Source organism: Lepidochelys kempii, chromosome 12 (assembly GCF_965140265.1).
Source record: "Lepidochelys kempii isolate rLepKem1 chromosome 12, rLepKem1.hap2, whole genome shotgun sequence".
Taxonomy (NCBI): Eukaryota; Metazoa; Chordata; order Testudines; family Cheloniidae; genus Lepidochelys; species Lepidochelys kempii.
In genome coordinates, this window is record NC_133267.1 from 3,266,250 (window position 1) to 3,278,345 (window position 12,096).

Consider the following 12,096-nt stretch of genomic DNA (forward strand, 5'->3'; position numbering starts at 1 on the left):
CCTGGCACTGGAGGCCCAGGCTTGGCATATCCCAAGGCTTCCTTCCCTGGCTGCATCCCTGCTGGGAGGTTGCAGGGCTGCAGCGGGGAAGGCACATCCCAGCACTTTCTTAGATGTTTCCAAAGCAGGGCTGTAACCAGAAACTTCCTGACTTTCACCAGGTGTGCAGTGTGAACAAAACAGCTGGAGAAGCAGTTTTTTCCAGCTGTAGCATTGGTGGTTCAGTGGTAGAATTCTCACCTGCCACGCAGGAGGCCCGGGTTCGATTCCCGGCCAATGCAAGAGCGAGGCTTTTTTTCTTAATTAAAAGTGATTGCCATGCACCAACCTAACCCTCTGTCCTAGTTAGCCCTTTCCAGGGGACTGACTTAACAAATATGAAACCGAGTAAATCCCATTTCTAGCACCATGGGGAGAGGAGCGTTCACATTAAGTATAACCCCTGTGAATCGCCCCTAGTTCTAGTGTTGCAATGTTGCGGTGTTCTCACTAGATCACGCTTTGCCTGGTCTGTGTTGAGTTGCTGACGTAGCAGCTTCAGTGTATGTGAGGAGCAGTTCCTGGCCCGGGGTGTCCCTGGGACTCTGGGCCTGTCTGCGCTATGGAAGCACATCTGCAGCTCTGCCACCCGAGCGCCAGCGATGCCCCAACGTCGATGGTGGGGGGTTTCCATCAGTGTCAATATCCCACTTCTCCAAGTGGCCCGAGCAAAGTCACTGGAAGAATTCCTTCGCTGACGTAACTGCACCTACAGCGGGGTCAGGCTGGCTTACGTACGGCCCTTGGGGTGTAAATTTTTCACACCCTGAGTGCCGTGACTGGGTCGATCTAAATGTTGTGTAGACCAGGGCTCAGTCCTTAAATGACTGGTCCAGCCTTTCCTGCAGCCGGGATATTGGTGGCTCGGTGCAGAATTCTCGCTTGCCATGGAGGCCGCCGGCATTTGATTCCTGGCCAGTCTAGGAGCAGCCTTTTGAAATGTAAGCCAGTCTATCTGGAGGGGTGTGGGACTGCAGTGTGAAACGTACAGCCCCAGACTTCTCTTCCTAGGCTGAGGTTTTCAACCAGCTTTGCTGCTTCAGTTGCTGGTTGACAGGCTGCCAGCCTTTTGTAACCATCGGAGAGCAGGTGCTGCTCTCTCCCTCCCTCAGGGTGCTGGCTTGGACACTGCAGAATCTGCTCTCCAGTGACTCTGAGCTGATCAGGAGCAGAATGAACAGTGTTCACATCACCCGCTCCTTGTACAGAGGCAGATCTGGCCAGGGTGGGGAAGACTCTGACTTGGATCTGCATTTCATGATGTAACCAGTATCTCATACAATTCCTTAGGCTATTACCGGGAGTAGATTCCAGGTAGCAGCTAGAGGGGTTCAGGAACGGGGGGTGGGGCTGGAAGGTGTGTAGGGAGGAAAATATTTCCCCTTCCCCACCTATTGTTGAATGGCTTAAAAACCAGTGCAATTCCCAGTGATACGTGCTGCGTTAAGAGCCCTGCAGCCAGAGGCCTTGTTCACCCCCAGACCAGCTACAGTATGAACTTTCCTATCATGCCTGTTCCCTGACCCAAATGGGACCAGTTCTGGGTCTGAGAAAGCCAGCCTGTGTGGCATTCAGGCCTTCCCTTGCCTGTCAATGGAGGGACTGGTCAGTGCCAGATGGGGTGGTATGGTTTGCGACTGGACACCCTGCCCCATTACTAATTGGACTGGGACCCAAGATGTCCGTTCTCAGATATACCAGTCAGTCACTGGATGGGGAAGTGACCAGATCGTCTAGTTCAGTTCCATTAACTTAATTTTGGGGCAAGGTTGGAATTTCTTCCTCTGAAGTTAGGAAACCAGTTTGCAAGCCTTGATGGTGCTAGCTGGGTTCCTTTTATGTAAGGGCTGTGGCAAGGTGGCCAATGTTAGTCTGGTGGGTCCTGCGCTTTGCTTGGCGGGGAGCTAAGATGCCACCCTTTGCCCCTGCTCTGGGGTGCCGAGGGCCTCGCTACTAGCCTGGGAAGGTGTTAGAGGAGGGAAGCGGGGGAAGGGTCTGGGTTTGCTCCGAGTCCCAGCCCCTCTCAACTCCTGCGGGTTTCTTACCCTCATCCCCCTTAGGTGGGGTTACCCTCGGTCCTTAAATGCTGGGGGGAAGGGAGTCTCCCTTCCTTCAGTTCTCAGGTCTTCCAAATCTCTCCACACACCTCCAAGCTCCAGTCCTTTTTCCTTCCTCCTCCTCCTATGTCTGCCTGATGCAGGGGGGATTTATTAGGTTCCTAACAGGGCCTTAATTGACTGCAGGTGCTCCGATTAACCTGCAGCTACCTTCCCTAGTCTACAGGGAACCACGCCTTAATTAGCCTTGAGCTTGTATATTTCTCCTCTAGCACTCTCCCACTGCTCCCTGGCCCTCCTGTATCACACATCTCTTCTCCCCCCCGCTCAGCACCGCGGGGTTGGGTTACTTGGGACGAGAGACAGTGTTGTCGTGACAGGTTGTCCGCGTTGCCCTGTTGGCTTCCGGTACTATGCTGTATCCAGAAGTGGAAAGGTTGTAGGGATAGAAACCATCTAGTCACTCGTGCATTCTTCTCCTTGTTTGTGTGCATCCATTGGAGTGGGGCATGGTCTGTCACAAGGGTGAACCGCCGCCCCAGCAGGTAGTACTGTAGAATCTCCATGGTCCATTTAACCGATATCCATTCCTTTTCTACTACGGCGTACTGTTGTTCCCTGGGCTGGAGCCTTTGGCTAAGGTAAAGGATTGGGTGCTCCTCATCCCCCACCGTCTGTGAAAGGACAGCCCCAAGTCCTACCTCTGAGGCGTCTGTTTGTAGGATGAATTCCTTTTTGAAATCTGGGGCTATGAGCACCGGGTGGCTGCAAAGGGCCATCCTTAGGTCTGTGAAAGCTTCTTCTGCCGTTTCGGTCCACTTAACTATCTCCAGGCCCCGAGCTGTTATCAGGTCTGTCAGAGGTGCCGCCCTTGTGGCAAAGTGAGGGATGAACCGGCGATAGTACCCTACTATCCCTAAGAATGCTCTGACTTGCTTCTTGCAGCTTGGGCGAGGCTATTCCTGTATTGCCTCCCCTTTGTTCCATTGGGGCTTCACCAGACCCCTTCCGACTACATACCCGAGGTTTCTGGCCTCAGCTAACCCTGTTGCACATTTGGACAGGTTAGCAGTGAGGCCAGCCTGTCTAAGAGCATCTAGTACTGCTTCCGCTTTCCCCAGGTGCGTCTCCCAGTCAAGGCTATGTATTACCACATCATCTAAATAGGCAACAGCATACTTGGCATGGGGTCGAAGCAATCTGTCCATAAGTAATCTGTCCATCTGCCCATGGAGCCCCAAAGGGAGGATGGTATATTGGGAAAGGCCATCAGGTGTAGAGACAGTGGTTTTTTCCTTGGCGTCCTCAGCCAGGGGGATCTGCCAGTAGCCTTTTGTCAAATCCAAGGTGGTTAAGTATCGGGCCTTAACCTAACTGATCCACCAGCTCATCAATACATGGTATTGGGTAGGCATCGAATTAGGATACCTCATTTAACTTCCGGAAGTCGTTACAAAACCTCAGGCTGCCGTCAGGCTTGGGGACCAAGACAATAGGGCTGGACCACTGGCTGTGAGATTCCTCAATCCCCCCCAAGTTCCAGCATCTTCTTTACTTCTGCCCTAATTTCTTCTCTCTTTTTTGCCTCTGGTATGCAATAGGGTTTTATTGTCACCCTTGCTCCAGGATAGGTGACTATGTGGTGTTGGATCAGCATCGTATGGCCTAGTTGTGTGGAGAACACATCTTGGTTCCTCTGGATCATTTCAACAACCTCTGTATGTTGTTCTGGGGCTAATTTGGGGATATCTTTACCTGCCCTTGTGGGCCATCTGCCTGGGATTGAACCGGCAGGACAGCCAGGAACGTCTCCCGATCATGCTAGGGTTTCAGTAAGTTGATATGGTGTATCTGCTCTGGCCTTTGGCGATCTGGCTGCTTCACCTTATAATTCACCTCCCCAACAGCTTCCACGATCTCATAGGGTCCATGCCAGCTGGCCAGGAGCTTACTTTCTGTTGTTGGTACCAGCACCCGTTCTCCTGGTTGAAGTTCTTGTGTTCTTGCCCGACGATTGTAGTAGGTTCGTTGGGACTCTCGTGCTTTTTCCAAATGCTCTCGTACTATGGGGGTCACTTGGGCTATTCGTTCTCTCATTTGGGCTACATGTGTAATGATGTTCTTCCCCAGGTTGGGTTGTTCCTCCCATTCTTCCTTTGCGATGTCTAATATGCCGCATGGGTGGCGTCCATACAGTAACTCGAAGGGAGAGAATCCAGTAGATGCTTGGGGAACTTCTCCCATACCTGAAGTTTGCAATATGAGGAGGGTATCCCAGTCTTTGGCCACCACCTTTCGGATCATGCTCTTGAGAGTTCGGTTAAATCGCTCAACCAGACCATCTGTTTGGGGATGACAGACTGAGGTTCGCAAGGTTTGGATGTGGAGCAGGGTACATAAGTCTTTCTTTACTCTCAACATGAAGGGAGTCCCTTGGTCTGTCAGGATCTCCTTAGGGATGCCTACCCTAACAAGGCCTTAATTGACTGCAGGTGCTCCAATTAACCTACAGCCACCTTCCCTAGTCTACAGGGAACCACGCCTTAATTAGCCTTGAGCTTGTATATTTCCCCTCTAGCACTCTCCCACTGCTCCCTGGCCCTCCTGTATCACAGGGCTAAAGGGGGAGGAAGGCTGGGCTGAGGTGGATGAGTAATATCTAAATGCTAGGTGGACTTGGAGAGCTATAGCTTGAGCTTGTCCTAGTGAAAATATCCTCATGGCCACCTTCCTTCACTAGAGGGCACCAGGAGAGAGTGTCTGTGTATGGACCCATGTTAATGTAAAGTGCCTGCTGCAGTGTGGTGTTGGACCTGGGGGTGAGCTCTTCCAGAGGCCTGAATGACTGTCTTCATTGCACAGATCTACAGGGTACTGCGGTGTTCTCCAGCCAGGGGGATGAGTAGGAGTCGCTGTCTCAATCTGCCCCATCAAAGCAGCTAACTAGTGCTCCTTTGATCTTCCTCTAGGCTGCCTGGAAGCCTCCAGCAATTCCAGCCTCAGCAGCACCAGTGTCTTCAATGCAAGCAGGTAAAGTAATGGTTATTGCTTGAGAATGGCATGCGTGGGATACAGGTCAGTGAGACCTCCTTTCCCTTTTGTTGAGGCTGGGAGAGACTTGGCCGGGGTGAGGATGGAGGGGCGTTGTCAGGGCTGCAATAAGGGCAGCAGACCAATACATGTGTGCTGACAAGGCTGTCAGAGGGAGGCCTGGCCATGCAGGCTCTGGCTCTAACCAGTGCCACTCCTGTGCTCTTAGAGACTCCAAACTCCTTTTTGAGGGCCCCTAAAACAAGACACTTGGCCTTCTGGGAGCTGGCATGCCCAAGGGAGGGGTGGGCGTTTGTGAGGCAGGAGCTCTCTGCAGGGGGTGAAGGAATCAGCGCTTCAAACGCGCCATGGACAGAACCACGACCCCACCTGTCCCAGCCTTCCCTGCTCACCCCCTTCACTCCACCCAGCATGAGACCCTGATGACTGAAAAGGGGAGGCTCCCAGCCCAATTCGCAGAGACCTCCCAGAGGAGGGGAGAAGGCAAAGTAAATTCAGCTGTATCCCTGCCTGCTTGGGAAGCCAAGGAGATCACTGGCCTATTGCGAGTCTTGTTAGCTCAGCTCCGTCCAGGAGGTCCCCCCAGCAATGGATGCTGCTCTAGGAACCTAGAGAGAGTGGGAATAGCTGCTGTACGTTTCTGTCCTGCACAGCTGGGGTGAAGTTGCAGAAACTCTGCGTGGGGTCAGGTTTCAGAGGGGCAGCCGTGTTAGTCTGTATCAGCAAAAACAACGAGCAGTCCTTGTGGGACCTTAGAGACTAACAAATTTATTTGGGCATAGGCTTTCGTGGGCTATGAAAAGCCCATGAAAGCTTATGCCCAAATAAATTTGTTAATTTCTCAGGTGCCACAAGGACTGCTCGTTGTTTCTCCGTGGGGTGCCCCTTAGTATGGAGCTGACGGTTAATACATCCAGTCCCGCATTCCTTGCGCGTGCACAGCTTAATGAAAGGCTTTGTTTTAAGCTTGGGTAAAACCTGAATAGACTTCAATACCACCAGCTCACCAGAGAGTGTCACTGTAACTCAGGTGTTAATATGCCTTTGCACTAGTTTAAAGGCACACAATCAAACTACAGTCCCATCTCATGGGTTACTGTACCTGCTGGAGTCCCCCTGTTAGTTTTTGTGCCTTTACAGTCCTAGGCCCTGAGTCAGTAGACACACGTGCTTAACCGTAAGTGCAACAACAGTGGCCATAGAAGTCACTGGCGACTTGTCACCTGCTTAAAGTGAAGTACTTATCAGTGTGCAGTTTTGAGCCTTATCTCTCCCCTGTGTGTAACACAGCCTGGAAACTGACTAGCCAATGGGCTGTCAAATGCACCAAGTTAATGATAAAAGCCTTATACTGCAGAGTGTTAACTACTCACCAGTGGGCCAGTCCTGGAGTGTCCTGTCCCCCAGCGCATCACTGCCTTCCTTTGGAGTGTCAGGTATCTTTCCTGGAGAGGGGAATACCATCCCAGATTTGATGGGCTGATCTGCAGTGGGTCCACCATCATTACTGGCATAATGGGAGACCCAAAGACCTCACCTGATATCAGAACCCCTTGTGCTAGGTGCTGTACAAACGTGGTAAGAGACAGTCCCTGCTCTGAAGCGTTTACAACCAAAGTCGACACAGAGGGTGGGCGGGAGGGGGGGAAAAGAAGTGTAGCGAGGTTACATGACTTTTTTTTTCCAAGGTCCCCCTACAGATTAGTAGCAGAGCTAGGATTAGAACCCACGTCTCTGGGTTTCCTCATGATCTCAAGCCACTAGACCAGGGGTGGGGAAACTACGTCCACATCCGGCCCACTAACCAATTTAATCTGACCTTCAAGCTCCTGCTCAAGCGGGGTCAGGGGACGCTCCACGCATGCATGCTGCGGCTCCCGGAAGCAGCTTCATGTCCCCCCACTCCTACTCCTATGTTTAAGGGCAGCCAGGTGGCTCCGTGCGCTGCCCCCCTCCCAAGTGCCGCCCCCGCAGCTCCCATTGGCTGTGGCGTGGCCGCGCCTCCGCGTAGGAGTCAGAGGAGGAACATGCTGCTGCTTCCAGGAGCTGCTTGAGGTAAGTGCTGCCTACAGCCTGCACCCCCGACCCTCTCCCGTGCCCCAACCCCCTGCCCCAGCCCTGATCCCCCTCCCGCTCTCCGAACCTCTTGGTTCCAGCCCGGAGCACCCTCCTGCACCCCAAATACCTCATCCCCAGCCCCACCCCACAGCCTACACCCCCAGCCAGAGCTCTCACCCCTCCCGCCCCCCTCCAACCCGCTGCCCTAGCCTGGAGTCTCCTCCTGCACCCTGAACTCCTCATTTCTGGCCCCACCCCAGAGCCTGCACCCCCAGCCAGAGCCCTCACCCCCTCCTGCACCCCAACCCCAATTTCGTGAGCATTCATGGCCTGCCATCCAATTTCCATACCCAGATGTGGCCCTCGGGCCAAAAAGTTTCCCCACCCCTGTACTAGGCCACCGAACTGTGTCCCTTTAATAGTGCATTGAATTTTTTATACCCAAGCTGTCGCTGATGCAAGTTTCATCAGTGGACTTTACATGTAAGATGTTAAATAGAATTCGTTTAATGGCCTGTCGCTTCAGAGCCCACTCGCGCAGAGCATTCACTGCTGATGCGGACGGTCTGCCAAGCTGATTTCTCAGGAGCTTTTTTTTTTTCTTTAAATCGTGCGGGTGAAGTGTGCGGTGATACTGGAAATGAGCAGCCTCCACCCACAGGGCCAGTACAGCACAGGCGGTGCTGGGGCAAGTTTCCCCACACCCTGCCATTGCACCCCATCCACATTCTGAAGAGATGGATGCGAGCGTTGGTCAGTTTCTGTGCCAAAGGCCTCTGTGGCTCTCCAAAGTGAGCGTCGATGTGATGGCTGCTCTCGCACTGTCGACCTTTGTCCTTTAGGAAACGGACTGAGTCAGCGGCTGGATGTGAACTGTTGTTGGTCACTCTCCATCTGGGTTGGAGACAAGCTGATGGCTGAGAGAGAGAGAAGGCTCCTTCAGTCTCGTGAGCCATCCAGTCATGCATGTTCCAGTGAAGCATTGATGCTGATGGATCTGGAGCCTTAGCCCCCTACTCTGAAGTGCCTTGCAAAGGGATGCAGATCAGCTCAGGCAGATGGATGGGGTGATCTAACAGGGCTCCCCCATTCCTGACTTCTAGAATAGTGTAGCCGGATGTCTTTTTAAAATGCTGCCTAGGTTCTTATCCCACCTGCAGCCTCCTCGTATCTGAGCACCGTGCAATCCATGCATTAAGTGACGTGACCGTCACATGGGGCTTGCCCTTGCTCTCGTCCTCTCCCCGGGGAGATGTGTGTGCGCAGTGGCACGTTTTGTTTTGATAGGGTTTTGTTTGTTTTCGGATGTCCATGCTGCTCTTTGTTTGTTGAGAAGGCAGGTTGCATTGGAGTACAAGGTGGGAAGGTTTCTCATGGTACTTAATTCCTGGGGGAGTCTGATCCATAGTCTGGGACTGGCCCCCTAGAATGTGCTCTGTCCTCTGCAGACGAGTTCAACCCACGTGCTAGGAAATTCTGTTGTACCAGGGGAGTGGAGATATTGACCACTCTTTATCCTGGAGCTTTGAACACCCTGGGCCCTAGGTATTGAGCACCTTGAAGACAAACCTTGAAGGGGACTCTCCACTGGCTTCCCATAGAGTGTAGGACAGGGGTGATGTGTTGCTGAGGAGAGATCCTGCAGTGTTTCCAGAAGGCGGATGGCTTCAGGCCCAGGTATGTAGGAAGTACTGGGCAGCTTTGACACAAACTAATTTACACTGCAGAGTGTTAACTACTCACCAGTGAGCCAATCCTGGAGTGTCCCATCCCCCAGTACACCACTGCCCTCCTTGGGAGCGTCAAGTATTTCTTCTGGAGAAGGAAATACTATCCCATATTTAATGGGCCGATCCACAATAGCAATTCCTATGTAAAAGCCCACTTCTTGAGGTTAAAAGGGGCAGAGTTACTTGTATTTTCCCCTGTTAGATGTTTTCAAGGACCTGAAGCTGGGGTGCACTGGGTGCTACAGATGCACAAAAAATCAAGGAAGGACATATTAACAGTGGGTAAGGAGGCCCTTCCTGGCATTTAATGACTAGCTGGGGAAACTGAGGCCCTGAGGCAAAGCCAACTCAAAGGTAATCGTTGTTATAACCCTAGTACAATGGCTTCCCATGGGCATTTTCTTCTCTTGCATGCTGAGCTCTGTGCTGCTGCTGTCTGGTAGAAGTACTAATCAGGCTGTTTTGGTTTTTTAGCCATTACTGGCATGGAAGAAGCAAAACTCCCTTGTTGGTGACACACAACAGCACTGAGCTTATTCTGTTTTGCCCTTTCCCCCACTCTGGGTGTGTCTAGCTCCTTGTGGCAGGGACCATCTGCTATTGTGTGTGCACAGAACCTAACACAGTGGGGCCCTGGTCCACAACTGTGGCTCCTAGGCACTACAGTATCACAAATAATTAACCTTCTGTACCAAGCAGATAACATCCGCCATTGGGGCTAGGGTTACTTCAGAGAGCGGAAGTAATGAGGCGGTGGATGTGTCTCAGCTGAGTGGAGGTTAGAGAGCAGGATTTGCAGGGAGCCTTGTTTCAGAGCTATCCTAAACCTTTTGAAACAGGAGACGCCGGGCAGGAATTAGCAGTGGGTTTGACGGTCATTGGACAAGCTTACCCCATCCCGCATGAGCGTGGCTCTGCCCCACAGCAGGAAATTCCAAGGGATTCATTTAGCTTCCAGGGATGCCAGTTCCAGGTGGCTATGGGTGTTCATACAGACGTAACTCAGCCACGTGCTGTTACAGGAGGGTTCAGTCTTGGACAGTCACAGAGCATCAATCACTACAGCTGCCAGATCTCCTCTGTTCATCCAAAGCTGCCCCTCCCTCCTAGTGCATTGCCATCAAGCTGCTGTGCAGCTCCGGATTTTGAGGCCTCCTAGCAGTGAGGAGCAACAACATGAGATTGCTTGCGGCATTCGCTTTGCCGGGAATCTCAACTTGAATGCCTAGATTGTGAAAGGGAGTGATTGGCAGCACAGCACCCAGCCGTCTTGTTTGCACAGGTGTACGCAGACTGGGCTGTCAGGCAGCCTGGCTCTTGCCTAGTCCCTAGCTTGGACTGCGAGACAGGACCCCTGCCATCTGCCACAGAGCACTGAGTTGGACTCTGCTCACTCCTCATGCCAGCTCTGCTTGTGAGCAGTGACTCTAGCTCAGCAGAATGCAAGGCAGCAGTGTAGCTATCCGCGTTCGAGGCCGTGTTGCCCAGCGCACCTGCTCGCTCTGCCAGAGGCTCAGTGACCCTCAAACTGGTGCTGGGCTGAAATACGCCTCCAATCATTGCTGCTGCACTCCAGGCTCTCCCTTCCCCTCCTATCTGTTAGGCAGAGGAAGGAATCCAGGAACCCAGAGACAAACAGCGAGTGAAGCCCTCAATACACCCCACTTCTTGGGGCAGGTGTCCACTGGCCCCAGTATTCGCTGTCCATGGCCTCTGTGGAAGGAAGATTTAAAAAAAAAATAAAATAAAAAAAATTCCCATCCCCTAAACAGGGACTGGGGTGATCTCCTTCCAGGGGTGGATGGGGTCTTGTCTAATCTTGCTACAGAGTTCCATGGAGGTGGGGTTAGAAACGGAATGGTTGGGGAGAGAGCGGGGGCTAGGGTTTGAGAGATGTGTACAGAGAAGGGAGAGTGAAAAACATGAAGGACTCCGCTCAAGGCAAGAAAGGAAGGGGAAAAGGTGATTGAAATGAAAAAACTATTGTAAGACTAATCAAAGGAAACCCAGCAAGGTGCATACGCTGTTGAACAGAGCACAGTGCGCGTGTTCCTGTCTGTCACCCCGAGTTCCAGCTCAGGAGACCCATTACAGTAGAATGTTGAGAGACTCGGTATTGCCCTGTGCCGGCGAATACGGCCTGCACCCGCCAGAGCACAAAGACTTTGACGGTGCTTATTGGAGCACTCTGAGCTGCAAAGGCAGAGGCTCTTCAAGCCATCTGTGAGGAGCAGATAGTGGTGAGGCTGCTCTTAGAAAAGCTGCTTTCAGAATGGCCTGGGATGGAATGAATCCGTGAAAGCTGTTTCCGTAAGTCCTACTCGGTTTGCGTCTTCTCTGCGTTCGTGGAAGGCCGTTTCAACTTCTGCTCTGGTGAGGAGTGTGGTGGGGGGGAGCTGAATGATTTACTAAAATGTCCTAATGATTTACAGGCTTTACTACTCCTGAAGTCAGTAGCCGCTTGGCTTTATACAGGGAAGTGAAGCTCAGCTGAAAGTAATGAGGCTCAGTTCTTACTGCCTTCTGCTGGGTATAGGCCCCCCTCCCAAGAAAACAAAGTGAGAGGAAGAAAACAGACTCCTGATTCAATACCGGTGTTGCAAGCAGCTCCGTTCTTTACTGTCTGACCTTGGCTTCAATGTTGCCCGCCCTCCCCCGCCGCCAGGTGCAGATGCTGAAAGTCCATAACTTTTTAGAAGTGGGGGGAGCATGTTAGAAAGATTCCTTCTCCCCCATTGTGGGTGTCTGTATCAGGATGGTAAATCCGCACACGTGCAAGCAAGAGAGAGAAATGCACTTTAGAACAGCTTGTTCAGGAAGTTTTGGCTGCCTTTTTCTTTGTCTTAGCATACCCTTCTTCTTTTCTTAACATACCCTAGAATGAGCCATTAAGCGCTTTGCCCTGGCTATACTTCTCTAGACACTTAACTTGCAGGTTCCCAGGCTGCAAATGGAGAAGCAAAATCAAAGTAGCAACTGAAAAACCAGTGTTGGCATTAATGGAATATGGTGAGCAGAATGTGAGAGATGGCCCTCCAATGGCTACAAGCATTCAGGCAGGGGGGAAGGTGTTCCTGCTTCCCGCCGCCGGTTCTGTGTCTGAGAAACTGCACAGTATTGTGTCTAAGTTGCTGAAGATGTTATTCAAGAATGCAGAGAAA

General features: G+C 52.1%; 1 protein-coding gene and 1 non-coding gene across 9 annotated transcripts in view; both read left to right on the forward strand.

Moving 5' to 3' along the window:
• VAC14 (VAC14 component of PIKFYVE complex) overlaps positions 1 to 12,096 on the forward strand; it is a 202,791-nt gene that overhangs the window by 34,154 nt on the left and 156,541 nt on the right. For all 8 annotated transcript variants that reach the window (XM_073307160.1, XM_073307162.1, XM_073307161.1 and 5 more), the window contains one exon: positions 5,066 to 5,126. In XM_073307160.1, the coding sequence (XP_073163261.1) occupies positions 5,066 to 5,126 (61 nt within the window). The remainder of the gene's footprint in view (positions 1 to 5,065; positions 5,127 to 12,096) is intronic.
• TRNAG-GCC (transfer RNA glycine (anticodon GCC)) lies at positions 211 to 281 on the forward strand. Its single transcript has one exon. It is a non-coding gene; the product is annotated as a tRNA-Gly (tRNA).